We start from the raw sequence: 25322 nt of genomic DNA, 5'->3' as shown, positions 1-25322 counted from the left end.
TTGGAGAAGACTCTTGAGAGTCCCTTGAACTGCAAGGAGATCGCACCTAAAGGAAATCAGTCCTGAATGTTCACTGGAAGGACTGATGTTAAAGCTGAAACTCCAGTACTTTGGCACCTGATGCGAAGAACTGACTCACTGGAAAAGGCCCTGATGCTGGGAGACATTGAAGGCAGGAGAAGAAGGGGATGACAGAGGATGTGATGGTTGGATGGCATCACCGACTCGAAAGACATGCGTTTGCGCAAGCTCATGGGAGTTGGTGATGGACAGGGAAGCCTGGTGGCAGCAGTCCATGGGGTCGCAAAGTCCATAGGGACCGACTGAGCGGCTGAACTGATCTAGATTTAATGAACTTTACGCGTGCAAAAAAGAAAACATTTGATCAGATCTCTTCTTAAGTGAACTGTTGAAAATGGCTGAATAAATAAGTCTTCTAGAGAAAGGAATACGCACTCCAAATCCCCCAGGTCGGGAGTCATTCTCCAGCGACAAGGCCCGCCCCGGCCTGTCGTAGACACGCCCCTCCGGGGAGACCTGACCCCACCCCCTCGCCAAAGGCCACAGCCGCGACTGCTTCCGTCTCAACACAACCGACTTCCGGCGGGGAGGTGTGTCACGTCCCCGGATATGGGAAGTGGTGGCCGGACGGCTGCTTCCAGTTCACTGCTTAACTGAGGGGTTCACCCTAGTAACGGTGGCCGCCACAGTCCTGTCCGGTTTCCGTCTTGGAGGACCCGCCTCGGCACAGCCGGGCTCGGTCCGGCCTTGCGGTAAGCCTTCGGCCGCGGCTGCCGGGCGTTCCTGGCGGCGGCGGACAAATGAACGGAGGAGGGGTGGACGCCCAGGTCTGAGGCGGCTCCTCAGTCCCGCTGCTGGCTCAGCGCCGGGGGCTGGGTACTGCTTCTTCCGCCGTCAAGGCCCCCTTCTCTTCCCAGCCTTTCTGGCTAAGGCGGAGAGGCCGGTGGGAGGATCCCGTTACCCCTTGTTATCCTGGGGGGCTGGGAGGGCAGCCCTGACATCCTTTTCCGGTTCCGCCCATGAAAATCAGATTTCATCGTAAGAAACGGTCTTGAACAGTTTGTTCTTTGGCTTGGACCAGGAGAGGAGGGCGTGGCAGTACCCTCCCCTTCTTTGTCCAAATCCTCATTTTCTTCTAAGTCTCCTAAGTGCCTTTCCCTGTTGCCATGCAGTGGCGTGTTCTCTTCAGGACTCCATGTACTAAAGTGTCTGGATAGCAGACAGGGTACTGCCACACACACTCACTCACGTGACACTGCTAGTTGCAAGTTGTCACATCCTATAGTGATCCGGCTGCATTTAAGGAAACAAGAACCGACATAGAGTATTGTGGCTGACTCCCTACCTGGTAAATAATTCTAAAGAACGTCTAATGATTTATTCACTGACTTAACAGAAAAAGTACTATAAACACTGGAGAGTTACTCACGCCGTCTTTATAAGGTAGATGCCGTGGAAGGCAAGAATCTTCCTGTCTTCGTGGATATGTCTGTCATATTCACCATGGTAACCTAGAATTTTGCCTGACACTTAGTAGGCATCAGTGTTTGCTGAACGTCTAGTGCTTTTCATTCTGCCTAGCTCCTTTATCAACTGTGCCTAGTTCCTCTGTTGTTTTTACGATTTACCATACTGTCAGTCCTTGCTTTTTACCAAAGAGGGGCTGGGTGATAGATGCTGATCACTAATAGTCACTCATTCATTTAACCAGTTTTTATAATTCAGCTGAGATTTCCTCAAGAGGTATTTGTTTAGTACCTACTAAGAAGGAACATGAAACTGCTAAAACACCTCCTCCCCCAGCCATCCCCCCGCCCCTTGAAGAGGGTTCTTGAGATCCAGGAACTTGTGACTTTATGAACCAGTTGGACAGTAAGTGCTGGGTGTTTAACAAATGCAGTAAGTGGTATAGCAGTTGAGAGATCAATTTGGATTAAGGTCTGTATTGAATCAGTTCAGTTTATTCGCTCAGTCCTGTTCAGCTCTGTGACCGCCATGGACTGCAGCATGCCAGGATTCGCTGTCCATCACCAACTCCCAGAGCTTGCTCAGACTTATCTCCATCAAGTCAGTGATGCCATCCAACCATCTCATCCTCTGTCATACTCTTCTCCCTTCAACTTTTCCCAGCATTAGGGTCTTTCTCAAGGAGTTCTTTGCATCGGATGGCCAAAGTATTGGAGTTTCAGCTTAGCATCAGCCCTTCCACTGAACATTCAGGACTGATTTCCTTTAGGATTGTCTGTGTTGAATCAAGTTCATGTAAATTATGGAATGTAGTTAGGATTTGGGTAGATGATACCCTCTGCATAGAAAATCTCCTAAGCAAAGATTTAAAGGCTGGAATGATCAGCAGGCTTGGAGTGAAAGTTTTGTCTTTGGGAGCATTAGGAAAGTGTTGAGCAAGGGCATATTATGATGAAAGGTATGTTTTAATATTATTTGCCGAGGGTTTTGGGGTTATGGAAGCTTACAAAGAGGAAACCAGATGCTGTGGTGTTAAATAGATGTAGTTGGTGTGAACCTGGATTGTACGTTGGCAGTAGGACCAGAAAAGATAAATTAATGTGTGAAGTAAAGTGAAGTGAAGTCGCTCAGTCGTGTCCGACTCTTGGGAACCCATGGACTATAGCCTACCGGGGCTCCTCCATCCATGGGATTTTCCAGGCAAGAGTACTGGAGTGGGTAAATTATGTGTAGATGAAGGAAAATTAGCAAAATGCTTTAGCTGTCAGGTTATTTGGTACCTTTATTTTGGTGAATTTATTAACTGTCTGCTATGTCTTTGCCAAGTTCTAGGAATATAAGGATGAATAAGACACAGGCCTTGCCTGCGAGGAAATGTTCTTAATGGGGAAAAGAATACAACTAACTAGACAATATGGTTTGTAAGTGCTGTGCTAGCAGAGTAGAGGGGAAATGTTAGAGAAGTAGGAAAGGGATTTTTTTTTTTTTTTTTTGCGTGTGTGACTGTTTCACAAAAGAGGTCATATTTTAGCAGGATGAATTGGAATTTCCCAGGGAGAAAAGAATTTGAGAAAAAAGAAATTTCATGAACAAGAGCCTGGAGATAGAAAAGCAAACTGACCAGTATTCAGGGTGGCTTCGGCAAAGGATAGAGTTGAGCTTTTAGCATATGTGTAGGATCTAGAACATGTGAAGAGATAGTAACGTAGACATTTTATAATGGGTGCCATGGAGGTTAAAATGGAATGTAGAAAGATGGAGAAGAAAGCAGTTGGGGAAACTTGCTCTTCATGGTTTTATATTCTCTCCTGGGTAGATGGTGAAGTCATCTGCAGAGAGGGAGTAGATTGACAGAGTTGGGGGTTGAAGGAGAAAAAGAAGGATTTGCAACACCGATGGAGTAGGAGGAGGGATCATCAAAGGAAGTGTTAGGAATTGCTGAGCGGCACTGAAAGTTTAGCATTGATTGGATTTAAAAGTTGTAATGAGTACAGTGGGCATGGGTATGAGACCTTCTTAAGTGCTAGATGGTAGCCCAGGAGAAGAAGAGAAAAAAGACAGTTTATGGAGATTGATGAGCAGGGTGAACTGGCCTACAAATGGAGCAAGATCATTGAAAGGAATGGTGTGGGTGTATGGAAATAAACACTGCCTCCAGGCTAGACTGGAAAGGAAATTAAGCTTGGAGAGGCCAGATGGTCTAAGAGAACAGGATGGAAGGGGAGATCAGAAGACTGGAGGCTGAGATGAGGGGGAATAGGGATGGAAGTGGGAAGATGTGGTTTTTCTGAGAAAAGCAATTTTTTTGAGTTGGAGCAGAGATAGAAATGTTATAGATTGAGTAAAATAGAGAAGTTTTCAAAAGAGTCATTGTATTATAAAAATACATTTAAAGTCACTTATTTAAAACTCATAATTCCTTCATTTTCCCACAGAAGCAGTGTTAGAAGTAGAAGCTAATTTCCTAAGCCAGCTCACATGTATTAAATACTATACACCTGCATTGGAAATAGTAATACACAAACACACACACAAATATGTATTTAGTACATTTAACAAATAAAATAGAAAATATTTAAGTTGATATTTGAAAAAAGACACTGAATTAGATGAGAAAAGGAAGACGAGTGGAAAACTGTTTTCTAACAACAACTTTTTAAAGATATAATTAATATACCATAAAATTCACCCTTTTTGAGTATATAATTCAGTGGTTTTCAGTATATTCACAGTTTTATACATCCATCAATACTAATTGAAGGACATATTCATTATCCCCAAAAGAAGCCCCTTACACATTAGCAGTCACTCCTTATGCCTGCTTGACCCCCACCCCTGGCAACCAGAAATCAGTCTGTCTGTGTGGATTTGTCTACTCTGGACATTTCATATAAATGGAATCATGAAATATGTGGCCCTTTGCAACTGATTTCTTTCACTTAACATAATGTCTTTAGGATTCATCTGTGTATCAGTAGTATGTATCAGTACTTTGCTCCTTTTTATGGCCAAATAATATGCCACTGTGTGGATATATTTCATTTTGTTGTTCCCCAGGACATTTGAGATGTTTCCACTTTTGGCTATTGTGAATAATGCTGCAGTGGATGTTTATGGGCATGTTTTTGTGTGGACAGACATTTTCAGTTCTCTTGAGTATAGACCTAGGAGTGGAATTGCTGGGTCATGTGGTAAATTCACATTTAACTATTTGAGGAACCACCAAATTATTTTCCAGAGCAGCCGCAGTATTTTACAGTCACCAGGAGTATATGAGAGTTCCCTTACCAACACTTGTCTTTCTAATTTTAGCCATCCTAGCAGGTGTAAATTGGTAGGTATCTCATTGTTTTAATTTATGATTCCCTAATGGCTAATGATGTTGAGCATCTTTCCATGTCATTTTTAACCATTCATATGTCTTCTTGGAGAGATGTATCCCAAATCCTTTGCTCAGTTTTTAATTGGGTTATTTGTTTTTTTGTTGTTGAGTTGTAAAAGTTATTTATATAGGAAATTTATATTTAAATATTGGGAATGGGCCTTTTAATTTTCCTTAAATCTTTTAAAAAAATATTTAATATTTGGTGAGCACTTCCAAAGATCTTAGAGTTTGATAATACCGGTTCTCTAATTTTTTTTCCAAGCACACAGTGTCTTATCTTTATGATGTTAGTGTACAAATGTATGAAATTACTCCCCCATGCTTATTAACCATAAATAAGGTCTTTTCCTAATCCTAAATGGAACAATATAAAAAGAATGATTTTGACGAGTGTAATATCTATACTTTGAATTTTTCAGCTGAGTAAAGATGACAGCAATCAAGCATGCACTACAAAGAGACATTTTTACTCCAAATGACGAACGCCTGCTGAGTATTGTCAATGTCTGCAAGGCAGGAAAAAAGAAAAAGAACTGTTTTCTTTGTGCCACGGGTGAGTATTTAATAAGGAAAGATTTCTTTTATTCCTTGGAGACATTTCTGGTTGTTTATAAAATATTCTCATTGTCTCTATGATTGGAAAAACTATTGGGCCAGCAAATTCATTTTTTTCAGTTGTCTTTAATTAAATCTTAAAAAGATACAAAAGCACTTCCATAACTTATAAAGGTGTGAACACTTGTGTAGCCATCACCCAGAATAAAAGGAATATTACCGTTACCTTTGAAGTCGCTTGTGTACCCTGCCCCCATTCCCTTCCCTCCCTCATTAAGAGGTAACGAGTATTTTGAGTTTTGATTTACTATTTCCTTGCTTTTCTTTATCATTTTGCCATATATGTTTGTAATCTCAAATAATATATTGTCAGATTTGCTTTAAACTGAGCATAAGTTGAATTGTAACACATGTGTTCATTTGTGACTTCCACTCATCAGTAGGTTCATGTTAGTGAGTGTTACCTCTGTTTTTCTCCCATGGCTATAAGTCTTTTATTTCCATTGCTATGTAGTGTTCTATTCTGAGAGTACAGCTACCCATCCTACAAGTGATGACCAGGAGATTTGTCTCCAGGTTTTGCTATTCAGGCAACAAAACATGTTTGTCCTTGTCTGCCAGTGTATAGGCAAGAATTTTCTGGGGTAGATAGCTAAGTATGAGATTGCTGGGTCACGGGCATGTGAATGTTCAACACTATAACAAATAATTTTCAAAAGTAGTTGTACTGATTGTACTTCCACAGGCAGTGTGTATTTCGGGTTCTCCACATCTTAGTCTAAACTTGGTTTTGACACTGGGTTTTAACAGACTGTCAATTGTTTCCAATCTGGCGAGTGTGAAATAGAATCTCATTGTGGTTTTAAACTGTATTTCCCTAAATAAAAATGAGATTACGTCTCTGTTCATGAATTTGTCAGTCATTTATTTCCTAAATTTGCCTGTTTAAGCCTTCTGTTCATTTTTCTACTGTGTTGGTTGTCCTTTTCGGTTGGTTGATTCTTTGAGGTCTTTATATAATGTGGGTGCTAATTTGTTGGTTATATGCATCCTGGTTTGTGGCTTGTGGTTTCACGTTTTAAGATGCCTTTTGATGACATTTATAATTTTAATGAAATCAGATTAGTCAGTCTGATCGTTTATCTGACCACTTACGGCCTTTTTGTCTCTTGTTTAAGATGTCCTTCCCTCCCCTGTCATGTGTCATGTCGTGTGTGAGTCGCTCGGTCGTGTCTGACTGTTTGTGACCCCGTGCATTGTAACTCACTAGGCTCCTCTGTCCATGGGATTCTCCAGGCGAGAATACTGGAATGGGTTGCCCCTCTCTTCTCCAGGGGATCTTCTCTACCGAAGGATGAAACCCAGGTCACCTGCATTGCAGGCGGATTCTTTACCGTCTAAGCCACCAGGGAAGCTCTTAAAAGGATTCTCCTGTATTACCGTCTACAAGTTTTATAATTTTACCTTTCATATTTCAGTCTTTGATTTACCTGTGTCCATGTTTGTAGTGATGAGTGTTTGTTTTTTTCTGGGCCCTTTCTCATATTTGGGTTTTATGTTGTCTTGTGGGTATTTTGTTGTTTTATCTAAATTTTATAATCAACCTGTCATGTTCCAAATTTTGTTAGGATTTTTATTGGAATTGTTTTGGAATCTATAGTTCACTTTGGAGAGAACATCCATTTTTATATAAAATCTTCTTGTTCATGCATATGGTGTGGTTCTCTTGGTCTTCTTTAATGCCTTTCAACAAGGATTATAGTTTAAAAGACTTTCAGTAAGTTTTATAATTTTAAAGGCTTTTGCACATGTGTTGTATTTACTCCTAGGTATTTATTTATTCCTAGATTTTTTATACTATCATAAATGATAATTCCTGTTAGCATTAATACATTTTAAGACTTTATTATTTTTTTAGAGCAGTTTTAGGTTTACAAGAATATTGAGAGAAAGGTACAAAAAATTCCCATTTATACCTTTACCCTTACATGCATAGCTTTTGTCTACCACTCACCACAGTGGTACATTTGTTACCAAGAATAAACGTACATTAACAAATTATAATCACCCGAAGTCCATAGTTTACCTTAGGGTTCAGTCTTGGTGTTGGTTTGGACAAATGGATAATGACATATATCTGTCATTATAATGTCATAGAGTATTGTCACTGCCCTAAAAATTGTCTCTGCTCTGCATGTTCATCTCTTCCCCAGTTCCTGGTGACCACTGATCTTTTTACTGTCCCTATAGTTTGGCCTTTTCCAGAAGACCAAATAGTAATTGGAATCAAATAGTATGTAGCGTTCTCAGACTGGTTTCTTTCATCTAGTAATATGCATTTAAGTTACCGCCACTGGTTTTCATGGCTTACAGCTTACTCGTTTTTAGCACCACATGACATTCCATTGTCCGGATATACCACAATTTACTTATCCATTCACCTACTGAAGGACATCTCGGTTGCTTCCAAGTTGTCAGTTTTGAGTAAAGCAGCTATAAACATCCGTGTGCAGGTTTTTGTGTGGACATGTTTTCAGATTCTTTTGGTAAATACTATGGGACATGATTGCTAGACTGTATGGTATGAGTATATTTAGTTTTGTTAGGAAATTGCCAATCTGTCTTCCAAAGCGACTATACCATTTTCAGTTCCCACCATCAGTGAGTGACAGTACATGTTGCTGTACATCCTGACAAGTGTTTGGTCTTGTCAGTGCTCTGGATTTTGGCCATTCTAAGAAGGAAATGACCTCCCACTCCAGTATTCTTGCCTGGGAAATCCCATGGACAGAGGAGCCTGATGGGCCACGGGCTGTGGGGTCACATAGAGTCAGACACGACTTAGTGACTAAGCAACAGTAGGTGTGTAGTGGTATCTCCCTATTGTTTTAATTTTCATTTTCCCCATGAGAAATGATGTGGAGCATCTTTTCATATGTTTATGTACCATCTGTATATTTTCTTTGGCTGGATGTCTGTCAAGGTCTTTGGCCCTTTTTTTAATCAGAATATTTTTTCTTATTGTTGACTTTTAAGAGTTTTACTCCTTAAGGAATCTCCCTCTGACCCTATAGTCTGATTTAGATTCTTCTTTTAGTAATCTGTGTATTCCTCAGTCATAGCATTTGTTATGAAATACTACTCCTGCTTTAGTACCATGTGGTGGCAGTCAAGAATCTGCCTGCCAATGCAGGAGACACGGATTCAATCCCTGCATCAGGAAGATCCCCTGGAGAAAGAAATGGCAACCTACTCAAGTATTCTTGCCAGGACATCCCATGGTCAGAGGAGCCTGGCAGGCTACAGCCCATGAGGGTCGCAGAGAGTGAGAGACCGCTTAGCGACTAGACACCACCAGGCATTTGACAGCTGTTTGCAATGAATGAATGAATGAAGAATGAGGAAGTGAACAAAGTCTCTAATGAAAGTGTATGTTTTATTCAACAGTGACAACTGAACGCCCTGTACAGGTGAAGGTGGTCAAAGTCAAGAAATCTGATAAAGGAGATTTCTACAAAAGGCAGATTGCTTGGGCCCTTCGAGACCTGGCTGTGGTAGATGCCAAGGATGCTATTAAAGTATGCTTTTCTTTTTTTCTCTGACATGTCTTTCATTTTAGAACACAGTATATTGACTTCTAAGATGACCTAAACTTATTTTGTGACCCAGTGGTTCACCACCTAACCTTGAATTAGACTACAGTGTATGGTCCAGCCTTCCATTCTCCCACTTCTCAGTCTCAGGCTACTGAAAATAAGTAAATATGTAAGCTTATTTCATTGTTTGTGGGTTTTTTTGAGCTGCAGTTATGTTTGTTCATAAGCTACATAATTAGAGCAAAATAACCTTGACTGTACATTTCTTTGTTTAGATTAGGAATACTTAGTATAGAATCCATGAATTAGTATGGATTTTAAGGTGGTTTGTAGTGTGAGTTTTTAAAAAAATCATTGTTTTGGTAAAACCTTTTTCAAAATCACCTAAAAAAAGAAAAAAAAAATCACATGAAGTATAATCAAAGTGAATCTTCCTCAGGTAGCCCTCACAAGTTAATGCAGAATCATCAGCTGAGGCAGCTGAGCTGGCCCTGTGAAGCTGTGGTTTGAACATTGTGGCTCGTGATGGCACTGAGTTACACCCCTTATTCTAAGGACTTTAAAGAGTGCAGTTGTTGTTGTTAAGTCACTAAGTCATGCCCAACTCTTCTGCGACCCCACGGACTGTAGCCCACCAGGCTCCTCTGTCCATAGGATTTTCCAGGCAACAATACTGAAGTGGGCTGCCATTTCCTTCTCCAGAAAGAATAAAATGTAAGATATTAAAGAAATAAGATATTACACCTTTCGCTGAAGTCACTCTCAAATTCCAAGAAGGTTGAATAATATAATCATGATAAAGGAGCCCCTTTATTCCTGACAGTTCAAGGCTTTTCACAGCTGTACCCCTTAAATTAAAAAAAAAGAAATCAAGTAGAGCTCTTCAGGTTAAAGCATGTGCCTGCTCCTCCTCAGCCTCTCTAAGCCTGCCCTCATCTTCCACTGCAGCCACGGGCCCTTCCGGAGGTGCTTTGCAGCATATCCTCCGTACTGTGGATGGGGCTGTAAGCAAGGCTTACAGTACTGGAACTGCAGGTGCCCTTCGAGTGAGCTCTTCAAGCCTTTACATTGATTCCAAAGGCACAGAGAAGTGAAAAGCTCTACCTTTGTAGAGCAGTCTGATAAAATACAAGTCTGGTTTTAGGCTGACCCTGATTCAGACCTCTGAGGATCTAAAAGCCTGGACAGAATGACAAGCAGTTGAGTCCAGTGCAAACAGAAATTTTTTAAAGAAACAAAAACAAATTTAGGAGAGTCCTGCATATCTGTAGAGTTGTGATTTCTTTCAAAGTGGAGAGAATGCCTTTTCTTTAAATATTTTAGGGAAACTGGGCCTTTGTTGATTCCTACAAAGCACCCAATTTTTTAAAAAATGTGGAATGTGATAAAAAAATAAAAAAAATAAAATAAAAAAATGTGGAATGTGGAAAACGGTGTCTGACAGGTGCTTTGAGTGTGGGTGCATGTGTATGTATTTGGAAAGAACATGCAAATGAGATTTTTAACAACACTTTGCATTATATAATAATTTCTGTTATGGGAAGCATCAAGAGGAAAGATTTTCTGTTTAAGACAAAATACTTTAAGGGCTTTTTAGAAACTCACCTTTATTAAAAAGCTTTCTTCTCTGTGAAGTAATTGGCCTCCAACTAATAAAATAAAATAAAATAAAATAAATAAAAGCTTTCTTCTCTTCAATAGTTTTACATTTCATAAGCCCATTGACTTGTGTAATTCACTAACATTGCTGAATGCTTATTTGAATACGTTCCTCAGCTGACACCTCATTGCTGACTTGCTTAATGGATTTTTTTTTTCATTTTATGCAAGCACCTTCGTATGTGTATGCTATATATGGATATAAAACATAAAAGTTTTATACACAGCCTAACAGCCATTTAGCATCACACATTGATCTGTGTGAGTGTTGCTGCTGGAGCACTCAGCTTCTTTTATGGCATTATGGGAAATATTCCCAGGGAAGAGATCATTTCCCATCAAGTTTCGTGTTGGTTGCCAAGACTGTTAGATTTCTTTATAGATACTAATGCAATTACCTTTTTTTTAAAGTGTATTTTACTGAAGCACGGTTGATTTACAATATTGTGTTAATTTCTGCTCTACAGCAAAGGGATTCAGTTAGACATGTACATACATTCTTTCTCATATTCTTTTCCATTATAGTTTATCACAGGATATTGAATATAGTTCCCTGTGCTATACAGTTGGACCTTGTTTATTCATTCTCTCTCTCTCTCTCTATATATATATATATAGTTTGCATCTGCTAATCCCAGACTCCCAACATGTCCCTCCCCCACTTTTCCTCCCCCTTGGCAACCCCAAGTTTGTTCTGTGTCTGTGAGTCTCTTTCTCTTTTGCAGATAAGTTCATTTGTGTCATGTTTTGTATTCCATATATAAGTGACACATTGTATTTGTCCTTCTCTGACTTTCTTCACTTAGTATGACCATCTCTAGTTGCATCCATTTGTTGTAAATGGCATTGTCTCATTCTTTGCTGTGGCTGAGTAGTATTTCAGTGTATATATGTACCATATCATCTTTATCCACTCATTTGTTGGTGGACATTTAGGTTGTCTCTGTGTCTTGACTATTGTAGGTAGTGCTGCAGAGAACTTTGGGATGCATGTATCTTTTCAGATTATAGTTTTGTCCTATACATGCCCAGGAATGGGATTGCTAGATCATATGGCAACTCTGTTTTTAGTCTTTTGAGGAACCTCCATACTGTTTTTCATAGTGACTGCAACAATTTATTACAATTACTTTTTCATTGTAAATGAAAGTTTTTAATCTCTCGTCATTTTAGTTCTGCTTATTGAGCTATAAATTAATTAATACAACCATCCTACTGTAATATGTCAAGTCTTAATCATTAAATTATCTCAGATCTTCATAGTAAAAGTCTGGTATCACTTTTCTTCCATGTTTGTGGTTTTTATTTATATTTTACCCCCCTGAACAACACTTTAAACTAATGGAATGTATGATTAGCCTTCTGCAGAACATTAAAAACATTTGAGACTATTTTTTAACTCCTTAGATGTGAAGAAAAATATACATCTATGTGTTTTCATTTTTTATATAGTAATCAAGTAGTTCTGCATTCAAGGGAAAATATCAAGGCATGAAATTATTTCTGTAATAATTCTTCTGCAGTTCTCTCACATCAATTGGACTTCTTTTTCATTAAAATAAGGCCACCAGTACTTTTTACTTTTGAAACACTCTTAATTATTCTGTGTTTTCAGAATTGAAAATAGGAGCAGTCCCTGCTTTCCACCTCATGTGTTCTTGGAAACCACACTCGGATATAGATTGTATTTTTTCTCATATGTTATAAGGAATTAGTGTCAAATCACAGTTATGAATAATAGCACATTATTAAAGAAAAAGTGTAACTCTGAAACCCCAAAAGGCAATTTAAAAAGAAAAATCAAAGCTCAACACCACTGTCATCTTATAAATTAGGGAGCTGAGACACACGCCGTTCAGGAGGCATCCTGTGCTTTCACGTGTAGACCTAAGGGATACAGAAGGGAAACTGCCAACTATGTTGTTTTTAATTCAGCTTCTTTTGGGAGGCAAATAAATTTTTGCTATAAGTTGAATTTTCTGAACCATTTTCTACAAGTTACTTAGTTGATTTTTAATGGTGATTTTTGTTTCCAACAACAGCTTCAGCTTCTTTTTGTTTTATTGAATTATAGGTATCTATTGTGTATTTTTATTGCAGGAAAATCCTGAATTTGATTTACATTTTGAAAAAATATATAAATGGGTTGCCAGCAGCACTGCTGAAAAGAATGCATTTATTTCATGCATTTGGAAATTGAATCAGCGATATCTTCGGAAGAAAATTGATTTTGTCAATGTTAGCTCACAGCTTCTGGAAGGTAAAGTTAAATAAAAATGTATATGTAAAATAAAGTATATCTGTAAGTGAATATATAATTTGGCATTCTTCAAAGTAATTAAAACTCTGAAATATCTTTTTTAAAAAATAATTTTCCTTATGCAGAAGTGATGCTTATTTGTTATAGAAAATTGATTCAGTCACTTAATAAACTTAATCCTGAAATACAACTACGGTTAACATTTTGTTAAATGTTCTTCTGGTCTTTTTTTCTATGCATATTTAAATACTTGTTTTTAAATAAATTTACATTGTTACCTCCCATTCTTTTTCATATAATGTGTCATGAACATTTTCCATGTTATTAAACATTTACTGAACAGTATTTTTAATGGCACCATAGTATTCCATTGTATTGGATATACAATGTATTGGATATTTTTTAACTAGTCACTTTTTTAAAATTTTACAATCTTTGCTTATTTTAAACAACTCTGAGATGAATATCTTTATAGCTGTATTTTTGTGTAGTGTATAGGTATAGTATTTAAGAATACAAGTCTGGAGTCAGACTGCCTGGATTCAAATCTTGATTTTGTCCCTTACTGTAGTTTTGTGACCTTGGTTTACTCTTTGTTTCAATTTCTCTTATCTCAGAAACAGAGATAATAGTATCAACTCCATAAGAGTATTAGGATTAAATTACTTAATATATGAACATGATGAGAACAGTGCCAAAGCTGTGTAAGTACTCAATTGTATATTAGTGATTATTATTCTTTTATATAGGGTAAAGTCCTTAGACATGAAGAAAATTAAGGTATTTTAGATCATACATCTTCAGGAATATCACTAGGGATTATTGTGTGTTATAAGACAAAAACTCTACTGTTATTGAAAATGTACAATGAGGTTTTTTTTCTGTATCTTTAAAATTTCTTTTATAAGGGCACACATGTTGTGAGAAGATGGTTCTGTGTGCCTTGCAGATACAATTTGTTGTATTCCTGATCTCAAGGAAAGTAATGGAAGTAACAGCAGGTGAACAGAGTTGTAGCCCCTCTTTACTAAGGGGAAGAAAATAAGTAGATTTGTCCTAAGTTATATGTTACAAAGATTTGTCCTAAGTTGTATATTAGTACTTAAAAATAGAGGCTTCTGTTCTGTCAAGTTGAAACATCTGAAATTGCCAATATTCAACCATTCTGACCTCTAAAAATGTCAACTTCAGGTGCTTCAGACTGTTGTTTGGCTTAGCTGCTGGCCTCTGTCCTTTCTCCATTTTGTTTTACTTAATTCCTTTGCTGCTCGGCCGCCTGTCTTTCTCTCCTTAAATGTAGCATTCTTGTCCATCACTTGTTAATTAGTGTGCCCGTTACAGCTTTCGGGCTTGAGGCTTGGAACCGGCGGGGGCCCTGCACTCCTCCCTGCGTTGGGGCTGGCCTCTTGTCCGAGATCTCGGGGCTGCCATCTTGCCAGCGTTAGCCTCTGGTGACCTTTAAGGAATTTGTGGTGATTTTCCATGCCTTGAATAATAGCTTAATGTGCTCTGAGTGAAAGTGAAAGTCATTCAGTCGTGTCCAGCTCTTTGCAACGGCATGGACCATACAGTCCATGGAATTCTCCAGACCAGAATACTGGAGTGGGTAGCCATTCCCTTCTCCAGGGGATCTTCCCAACGCAGGGATCAAACCCAGGTCTCCCATATTGCAGGCAGATTCTTTACTAGCTGAGCCACCAAGGAAGCCCAAGAATACTGAAGTGGGTAGCCTGTCCCTTCTCCAGCAGATCTTGCTGACTCAGGAATCAAACCGGGATCTCTGGCAATGCAGGCAGATTCTTTACCAGCTGAGCTGTTTAATTTTTTTTTCTTTTTCAGCATTTCAGGATTGAACATTCTGATCAGTGAATGATCCATAAGCTTTCTGTTCCATTTTCAAATATTATATATTTCAAGTTGTTACTTATTGCCTAAAATGTATTTTAAACCAGTATATTTTGTTCAGTTAACAATATGGGAAAATACATACCCTACCTGTATTTACCTCATTGAGGAATAGCACCAAAATCAATAAAAAGAGTATTGCTGTATTTTGAGAATAAGGTGACCAACTTTAAAAAAAGAAAAGACATTTAATTTTTCAGAGCCTTAAGCAAAGGTGTAGACATTTTTATAAACATTAACCTAATTGAGATCAATTTTAAGAATACTAAGATCCTTAAGTATCTCATTTTGAAAATCACTTTCTATATATCAGTAGCTACTGCTTTGATTTAATGGAGTTTATATAGTAGTTTTATTAATGACTATAAACTAGTTTAATGTTTTACTGGATTTTAAAATAATGGCCACTAATTTTTTTTTTTTTAAGTGTCTTAACTTTGGGTTATGTTAGAAAACAAATGAGAAATTATCACCATTTCCTTTTAAGAGCTAAATAATCATTCAAGTAAGACTGTTCATTGCAGTAACAGCTTTAGTAGTTTTCATTGGTGACAACTGAATGTTCATGCTAGTAACTGGGGCTTCTTGGTAGAATAATATTTTTAAAACAGGGCTTTGTTAACAGGTTAAGTTAGAAGATTTTGTTTGGCCTTTTCTTTTTCATTCTTACAGCCAGATTTTTTTATATCTTTGACTTGAATTCTTAAAAGCCAGCTTGAACTGATATCTTGTGTGTTTTTTTAAACTGCTTCCATCTTGTCCTTTCTAACAAAGTTTTATGACTAATCCTTTGTGAGGGAATGTCTGGGTAAAGGTTTTGGGTCTTGAGTGAAAATAACTAGACTAAATGCATGAGTCACAACTGACCTAAAAATAATCCCCAGGAAGTAATCTGTTTTCCAGTTTTCTCCTCCACGGTCTCGGCAGTACTGTATGTTACTAAGAGAAAATAGAAAGATAAATGTATTTTTAGTCACTGTCAGAAAATTAATAAGAAAAATGAACTCTGGAAATTTAGCTTCTTATGAATATTTCCAATTGGTAGTTGTATTTGACATTGTCTTTTAAGCTTTAATTTAGCATGAAGTTCAAATGAGATGTGGGTAGTATTTTTAATATTTAAACCTGTGTACATTTCTACCCAGCTAATATTCTTTGCTTACTTTCCTCTGCTTTTTTCATACCTTTTTACTCTCCAGAACTGCCTAAAGTTACAGAAGGTGCGTAACACCTTTTCTTCTTATTCTATTCCATATATTTTTATTACTTGCAATTGTTCTTTACTGTTGGTTGCATATTTTATGAAATTGTGTGCAGGGAAAAATGCATTACAACAAAATCCATATGCTAATAAAAATTAATGATAGTATTCATTATTGACTTCCAAAGAACTGTTTTATGGAAGAGAAAATACTTCTGAAACAATTATGATCATTTAAAATATTTGTTTATTTTAAATGTTTTACTTGTGTGAGGAGCTGTGCAGAATGATCTGGGCGTCCCCTGCCCCCTAGTGGCTAAAAGCTGCACACAAAACACTTGAACATTTCCAGAGTGACTTGGAAAGGGCTGGGAGCTGGGAGACGCCGCTCTAAGGGGCTTGCGTTTGTGTACTGCAGTCTGTAATTGCCTGTGCCGAAAGTTTTAGCCCCTCCTGTTTTTCTGGCGTGTTATCTAAACCTGCCTAATTAGCATTCTTAAGAGTAAATCATTTGTTACTTTGAATTAGGTGTGTTTTGTTCAAGGACAAGTTAACATACGTCAAGTTATGCTGAATGTAGATTCTCATTTTCATGCAAAATAAGGAATATCTAAAACACTTGGAATTTGTGTTTTAAATCGTGTCCTGTGAATTGTTGAAAATCAGTAACTTTGTTTCGAGGTTTATTTAAGGGTAAAATTATTTTTTTCATTTTATCTCTCGATCTCAAGATTAATGTAAAATCCCATATGCTGAGTCTGTTCTTTCCAGAAAGTGAACTGAAACATTTATCTAGAAAGCATTTCAGTTCTGACCTCCTGGTCTTCTGTTTTGAAGCAGGAAGACAGCTGAAATTTTTGTAGTTTTACACAGCCATGATGTTGTTCTTACTATACAGATATTGAGAAAGTTTCTATTAGCTGATCCTTAGAAATTTTATAAACACATGTGAAAAGTTTTTACAGAGAGAAATGGAAAGTTCAGTTAATATTTTCATTGCCCAAAATAAATTATGAATTGCAGATGCATTTTTAAAATTTCAATTGAAAGTTATTTGGAGGAAAACACAAAACATAACAAAGACAAAAAGAACAAAAATAACAGAAGAAGGTGTTACCTGGAAAAAAAAGGAAAGCAAATTGTTTCTCATGTGTCCTGAATTCATAAGCATATTGTATTAGAGCAACAGTTATCTCAGGTAGGGAAAAAAAAAAAGGTTAGGCTTGTACACGTGTTTCGTTTCCGGTTTTATATTTGTTTTATAGTTTAATTATGTTTTGGGAAAGTGTGACTAAGGCCTATTTTAACCCAAGTCAATAAATTAGACTGCATGCTTTTGTTATAATAGACATTATGTTAACATATGCGGTTCTTCATAAAAATAAGTTTTTTTTTCATATATTTTGAATCATTTTTTTCCTATTTTTCAGCCACTAAATGTGACCTGTGCTTATAACTGACCTTACCTATAAGTACAATGCTGTTGTCCTTCCTAGTTTTTTACTACTTTATTTTTAATTTTTACCCTCTTTTAAGAATCTGTTCCAAGTGGAGAAAATCAGAGTGTGACAGGAGGTGACGAAGAGGCAGTGGATGAATACCAAGAGTTAAATGCAAGAGAAGAGCAGGATATTGAGATAATGATGGAAGGCTGTGAATATGCAATTTCCAATGCCGAGGCATTTGCAGAAAGGTTGTCCAGAGAGCTGCAGGTGTTAGATGGGGTAAGCCTTTCTTGTAACGTGTGACTAGTGATGTGTGGTAAGCTGAGGAGACTGGTGATGTTCATATTCTGCTGCCGCTGCCTTTGAGCCTAGACGGTGGGATCATTGCTGTCTTTCCCTAGAAGTGCATTACCAGCTGCCTCCGTCTGTCTTTCACTGTTCTTGGTCCAGAGACAGAACCATTCCTATTAGGCCAGTGAAGGCAGTTGGCTGAGGTTCTGGATTTGGGGAGGTTCTTGATATGAAGTGATGGAAGTAGAAAGTAGCCAACCTCAAACTACCCTGGGTTGATTCCCCCAGCCTCTGAAACACTTCAGAATAGTTCAGGGCAAGAGAATAACATTTTTGTGGTTTGGGGGGAGAAAAATAGGTACAAGTTAGAAGGAGAGAGAGTGAGCTGAAAGAAGTGAATCCTTTACCCAAAGAGAGCAAAATAGTGTAGTGAAAACAGGAGAGCCAGGGCAAAAGGATGTTTGACGACTCCTCTGAACTGCTGTGGAATAGATGCTGTTTATTTGTATGCACATATATGAGCTTGTACCTACATGTACATCTTTAGGAAGTAAAAAGCTACAAGTAGCACCTGTCTTATGAGAAAAATCTAAAATGAGAGTGTTTTGTGAGGGGGGTGTCGTTTTGTTAGGCAAAGTATGAATTTAAGAAAAACTCTGAGAATAAGGAATGTTTTTAAGACTTAAAAGAGTGTTGGCATTTTATACGTGAAAGGTACAGAAGTAGTAAGGTTGGACTGAGGACCAGAGATGACACCAATAGCCCAAGCTTACAAGTTTGTAAAACTCTCTGGAAGTAAAGCCTAGAAGAGACGTCAAGATGTTGAAGTGAAAATTGTCCTGGATCAGTTCAAGTCACAGCTCTGCTGCTTAAGATTCAGTGGGTCAGAGCTCTGCTGCTTTACAGTTGGGCTGCACCTACAAGGGAGTTATTATGAATAGTATATAAAATAACATGTGAAATTTTAGCATCACCCATACAATGATATTATTTTAGTTCTTTTTCCAAATTTTTTCCTCATATCATGTTATCTGCCTTCTTAATGTGGCTTTGTGGTTTGTATTTTCTAGTTAATGTTGCATCTGTGTTCCAAGTCATCATATTACTTTGCAGTTTAATTTTGGATTTGAAAGCTTCCATATTTCAGGGAATTCAGAATCAATAGAGTCTTTAGAAAATATTAATAAGGGGTCTGTGGTTTGTTGCTACTTTGTCTGGGAAAAAAAAGTAGTTGCAAATGAAAGAGAAAAGAAAGAATATTGTAGAAGGAGCTATCTTATGGCAATAGGCTCTTCCACATCCTATTAGTACAAATCATGCTACAGTTATAAATTAGTTCCATGTATCTGTTAAAGACTGGCATGCTACTGCTACCCTCTTAACTAAGGTATTAGCATAGGTGATTATTATGCTTTTGTTTAGGGTTTTACATAAATGTTGCAGATTATAGAAAATGTCTATAGTTGATAGAGCTGGAAGCAGTGTCAGAGATGGTATAACCTAACGCCACTAATGAGAGTCCACCATTGCTGATGATACATCATGGCGCATGCCCTAAATATGCGGTATTGAGATCTGGTCCCTAACCTCCATGTAAGGGGACGTGTGCTTCCCTGAAATACTATGTGAAAAAGTGGAGTGTAAACACAAAGCAGCCAATTAAAGTAGACGTGTGGATGTGTATGTCAGCCTTTGTTGCCGCTGCTGCTGAGTCACTTTGCTGTCAAAGAGATTTATGGATATTTCATTTGAAGAATATGAAGTATTACTTCTCTTTTTAACTGTGTAGGCCAACATCCAATCTATCATGGCCTCTGAAAAGCAAGTCAACATCCTAATGAAGTTACTGGATGAGGCTCTCAAGGAGGTGGATCAGATTGAATTGAAACTGAGCAGTTATGAGGAAATGCTCCAAAGTGTAAAAGAACAGATGGATCAGATCTCCGAAAGCAACCACCTCATTCATCTCAGTAACACTAATAACGTAAAACTCCTGTCTGAGATAGAGTTCCTTGTGGTAAGCATGGTTATAAACTACTAACAATTAAAAAAAAAAAAAAAAACTAATGATCTCTAAAGCCCATTTGCAAATATTTTCTAATTTCCTTAGGAGAGCAAGATTTAAAAATACTGAAGTTTCAAACACATAGTAATAGGATTGCATAGCATCTTACCTGTAAACTTCCTAAGAGTGCACAGACAAATGGTGTGTTTATTTACATTCCAGAACCACATGGACCTGGCCAAAGGTCATATAAAGGCACTTCAGGAAGGAGATCTTTCTTCTTCCAGGGGCATTGAGGCCTGCACCAATGCTGCAGATGCCCTGCTGCAGTGCATGAATGTAGCTCTTCGACCAGGTATGACCATAAAATCTGCCCAAGAACCTGGGACTAAGCTTCTGACTTAGTGTAAAGCTTTTGACAAGAAGTCCATGAGGCAGGTGGTTTGGGGTTAGATTATTAGCTATTGAAACAAGTTTCACTTACTCTCAAACATAATTTATACTGGCACGAAGAACTTCTTCATTTCAGTACCTTCTGATTGACCATCAGTGACTCTACGTTAACACCAGCATTTTTCTTCAGCGCTGTTCACAGGACCTAGCACAAAGTAGATGCCGTAAGGCTTTGCTAGACCAGCGGTTCCTAAACTTGAGCTTGCATCGGGATCACGGCTAGGGGCCACCGCAGAAGCAGTAGGTCTGCTCTGAGGCCTTAGAATCCATGTTTCTGACCGTTCCCAGGTGAGGCTGAGGCAAGACCGCAGCATGAGGATCGCTGAGTTATACTGTTTTTCCCCCTTACCTTTCTTTTATAAACACACGCATAAACCAGTAAAAGGTTGAGTTCTTCAGAACTGAAATACGGCTTCTGTTATAAATGCACTCGTTAGACATCTGGGAGCTCTAACCCATTGAATAAGCTGTCACAATTTCAGGCCATGACATGCTTCTGGCAGTGGAACAGCAGCAGCAGCGTTTCAGTGATTTGCGAGAGAATTTTGCCCGGAGACTGGCCAGTCACCTCAACAATGTTTTTGTTCAACAGGTAATTTTATGTTATAATAGTGTCATGTTCCTGTAGCTTGAAATGAAATTGTCACAGAAAAAAATTTTAATGTATTTAATCGGGAGCACAATATGTTCCTTTATATATTTATTTGATTTTAATATTTTTAGATATGTGTGTATTTGCTCGTAGATGTTTTGGGGGCCTCAGTGGTCTCCTATGAAGACAGTTCCTTTTAGCCAAAATTCCCTAAGTTTTAAATAATTATGCTTGCATGTTACATATACCCCGTTTAGACAATCTTGTTTTTAAAAATAAGTCCAAACTTGTTACGTGTTTAATGTTTGGCCTGTTTTATTTTTCAATATTTTCAAGTGAGAACAGGGACTTGATACCATGTTTTCAGTATTTCATTGGCTCCATATACTTATAAATATGAGAAAAATGACTAACTCAATTGTAAATTCTAGTTGATTTAATCTTATAGAAAATCTTTATCTCTATTTTTATGTGGAAAGGGTGTTATAATTAAGGTTGTGGCAATGATATAAATGTTACTATTAAGTATACCTTAGAGGGGTTTGACTAGAAGTTGTTTTATTTAATAAATAATAAATTAGACTTAATATTTCTTGAATAAATTAGGTGTCATAAATTAGATTTTGTGTATTTACCATCTCTTTAATAGGAATTTGGGGCCAAAAAAAAAGTTGAGTGAAATTTGTTCATCACGAAATGCTGACTTGATATTCTAGGTTCTTATTTTGTTTTCACTTTGTAGTATTCTGAAACAATTGTATTTACTCTATTTTATTTCTGATTAGTTTACTCAGGCCCTCCTTCAACTCTATAACAGGTCCTACTTTCTTTCCGTGCCTGTGAGTACATCAACTTTGGCTCCAGCTTCTCCGATTCTTTTTTTTTCCCCCTGTAAAGTTTACTAAGCTTAATAGCAGCAGAATCTTTATAGTTATAATTTACTGATTTGAGCTACCTGTTAACCATATTTGTGGCAGTTTTTTTAATGTCCCATAACAGAAAGTTTATTTAGATCCAAAAGGCATTTAATCTCATTCTGCTTGCCTTTCTTTCTCCAAAAGGCATTTAATCTCATTCTGCTTGCCTTTCTTTCTGTCGTTCTTTCATTCACTCACTCACTCCTTTATTTGGAAGTCATTTGCCAAGTGATTAAAGATGCATTCCAGACATTTCACTGGAATAGATGAGAAGCTGATTCTTTCCTCTAGTTGCTCACAATCTAGAGAAGGGAGACAGACAGACTGAGGGAGGGTGTATGTTATGGTGGTACCATGGGAGTAAAGGAAGACCAGCTAACTAACCGTGCAAGGGGGAACCAGGGGAAGACTCTCTTAACATTCCACTTGACTTGAAAAGCTTCAGGAAAAAAGTAAACCTAGGAATCACATACGAAATACTAATGCACATTTTTCTTACACTATTATTTCAATAATATCTATTTTTACACAATTTTTTAAAATTATCCTGTTGTCAGGGTGTAGTCCACATTTGTAGATGGTATGGAACATACCAGTCAGTAAATGATAATCCTTTCTCCACCCTTAATTGTTTGTTATAACATGCTATTATTTGTGATTTTGCTTCCTTGCCTTATAAACTAATCGCTTTGTTTAAAATTAATGCATCCCAGTTCTGAAAATCTAATATGCATTGTTACATGTGAGTAATGCATGTTAAAAACCAGAATGTTGCAGCAACCTGGAATGTGCTGAAGAAGATGAAAGACAGTGTCCCAAGTACAGAAAAGAGATTTTCTGTGTGTTAAATTTAATACTTCGTGTCACCTAGCAAAGAGTTGGGAAACAAGGGGATTTCTGTTCCTGGTTGTGGGACACACTGGGAAGATTTGATTACCGCACTGGGTTGCATGTCTTTATTCATCATCAGATTTTGATTGTGTGTCTGATCTGTATGTCACATTGTGTGACAGGACTCACTGTCCTCCATATGTAAGAGTAAGAAATGGCTGCTACCCTCAAGATGCTTGTGAGGATGTGGTAAAAGTAATGTACTTAAAACTCTACAGCAGTGTATACGGGCTACCTTAGGGACACCACAATGAAGTGAATGTGTCAGTAAAGCAAGTCAAACAAGTTTTTTGGTTTCCCAGTGCATAAAAAAGGTATGTTTACACAGTATTGTAGCCTATTGTGTGCAATAGCATTATGTCTAACAGAAGAATGTACACATTTATTTTAAAAATACTTCATTACTAAAAATTGCTAACCACCGTCTGAGCCTACCATCTGAGTCATCATCTTTTTGCTGGTGGAGGGTCTTTCCTCGATGTTGAAGGTGCTGGGGGACCAAGGCAGTGATTGCTGAAGATTGGGGTAGCTATGGCAATTTTTAAAAATAAGACAAGAGTGAAGTTTGCTGTAATGATCAACTTTTCCTTTCTCAGACAATTTCTCTGTAGCATGCAATGCTGTTTGATAGCATTTTACCCACAGTAGAACTTCTTTCAAAATTGGAGTCAGTCTTCTCAAATCCTGCCACTTGTTTTATCAACTTAGTTTATGTATTAATTATAGTCTAAATCCTTTGTTGTCATTTCAGTAGCCTTCACAGCATCTTCATCAGGAGTAGATTCTCTTTCAAGAGACCAGTTTCTTTGTTCATCTGTAAGAAGCAACTTCTCATCCATTAAATATCTGTTAAATGAGATTATAACACTTCAGTCACATCTTTAGACTCCACTTCTAATTCTAGTTCTGCTTTCTACCACATCTATAGTTACTTCCTATACTGGAGTCTTATACCCCTCAAAGTCATTCATGAGGGTTAGAATCAGCTTCTTCCAAAACTCCTGTTAATGTTGATATTTTGACCTCTTCTCATGAATCATGGTGTTCTTAAAGGCATCTAGAATGGCCAGCCCTTTTCAAAAGGTTTTCAGTTATCATTACTAATTTATTTATCTCTAATAAGAAACTTTAAACAATGTCTTAATTTTTTTAAGTATATAGAGTAAAATTCTTAGCACAATTGAATTCTAGATATGATAGTTATCTATATTATTGATTGAATTAAGCAATTTAAGTATTTGATTTTCCTCCTTCCTATATATTTTGAAACCAGTTTCTCTTAAAATCTTTGTTAACATTAACAATATTTAATATATCTTAATAGTCTGAAGGTAATAATGTTTTTATATCAGTGAATTTTCACATGATGATGATCTGAAAATGCTACTTACAGTAGAAAGTTTTGAATAGCAATATATGTAGAAGAGCTTTGTAAACCGTAAAATTCTCTATAAATGTTGGTTCTTCCGTTTTGCAGGAGAGATGAAGGTTTTTAATTGAAGAGCTTTCCTGACATTAAATAATATAACTTAACATGCAGTGACCTGAGTAAACAGCTATAGAAGAACATAAACCATGATTTTGAGTCTTGAATTATTGAAAAAATTAATGAGGAAGGATAATGGAAATATATCTAATATTATTATTAATAAGGGCAAAATACTTGAAAAACATTTATTAGCAATAACAAGTTTTGTCAAATACTCCTTCCTTTTAGTTAGTGTAACTTAATTAAAGCACAATTTGGAGACATTAGCAGACTTAAAACTAATCTCTCTCTGTGTACAGTATCTAATATCTGTGATTCAGTGGAATCTCAGTCATCCTTCTGATGTGGTAAACATTTCTGAAATGTAATGTTTGTAATGACCTTCAGCAGTTTTTGAGTCTGGTTAGATTTTGTTTGGCATGTTTTTAAAAGAAAACAGAAGTGAGACTCACATGGCTGAGGTTCAGATTCTAGCCTTCTGCCTGTGTGACCTGTGTGGATCGCTTAACCCTTTGAATTTCAGTTTGTTCCGTTGGGTCAGCTGATCTATTGGATCCATATACTCCAGAACAAAAGTCAGGATGCATCGTCTGCCTCAGGCTGATTGAAAATTACTCATTTATATAAGTGATGTCAAGGATTAAAAACAAAATTATATAGTTGCTTCTGTAGAAAATTAATGGAAAAATTAAAATTACATTATTATTAGGGGTTATCCTGGAAAGGGCTTCCCAGGTGGCTCAGTGGTAAAGAATCCGCCTGCAGTGCAGAAGACATAGGTTCAGTCCCTGGGTGGGGAAGATCCCCTGGAGGAGGAAATGGCAACCTACACCAGTACTCTTGCTGGGAACTCCCATGGACAGAGGAGCCCGGCAGGCTACAGACAATCTATTGGGTTGGCAAAGAATAGGATATGATCCAGCAACTGAGCACTGAGCACTGTCCTGGAAAGCCCAGGAAGCAGTCATCTGCAGTCCTTCCTAGTTCTGACATTCTGTGTCCTGTGCATTTTCACCTGCTGTTTAAATATCGTAGACTCTAATGGAGATATCATAGATGGAGACAATTTGTTTTGAATGACTTCCCCTGTTCGGTGTGTGTTTCTTAGTAACAGTTTATATCATGATATTTATTTGCTTAGTCAATTATAAAATGTTATGGGAGAGGTAAAGTTGATTAAAATATTCATT

At 37.5% G+C, this 25322-nt stretch overlaps 1 protein-coding gene across 2 annotated transcripts in view; it reads left to right on the top strand.

Annotated features, from left to right (window-relative positions):
* Positions 1 to 609: 609 nt before the first annotated feature.
* Positions 610 to 25322, top strand: part of EXOC1 (exocyst complex component 1) — a 53214-nt gene continuing 28501 nt past the window's right edge. For both annotated transcript variants that reach the window (XM_065914684.1, XM_065914683.1), the window contains exons 1-8: positions 610 to 773; positions 5293 to 5426; positions 8876 to 9006; positions 12784 to 12943; positions 17586 to 17773; positions 19575 to 19802; positions 20013 to 20145; positions 20726 to 20835. In XM_065914684.1, the coding sequence (XP_065770756.1) occupies positions 5303 to 5426; positions 8876 to 9006; positions 12784 to 12943; positions 17586 to 17773; positions 19575 to 19802; positions 20013 to 20145; positions 20726 to 20835 (1074 nt within the window). In that variant the 5' untranslated portion in view covers positions 610 to 773; positions 5293 to 5302. The remainder of the gene's footprint in view (positions 774 to 5292; positions 5427 to 8875; positions 9007 to 12783; positions 12944 to 17585; positions 17774 to 19574; positions 19803 to 20012; positions 20146 to 20725; positions 20836 to 25322) is intronic.

This window comes from Muntiacus reevesi, chromosome 22, assembly GCF_963930625.1.
Source record: "Muntiacus reevesi chromosome 22, mMunRee1.1, whole genome shotgun sequence".
In the NCBI taxonomy this organism is placed as follows: domain Eukaryota; kingdom Metazoa; phylum Chordata; class Mammalia; order Artiodactyla; family Cervidae; genus Muntiacus; species Muntiacus reevesi.
This window is presented reverse-complemented; position numbering and strand designations above follow the sequence as displayed.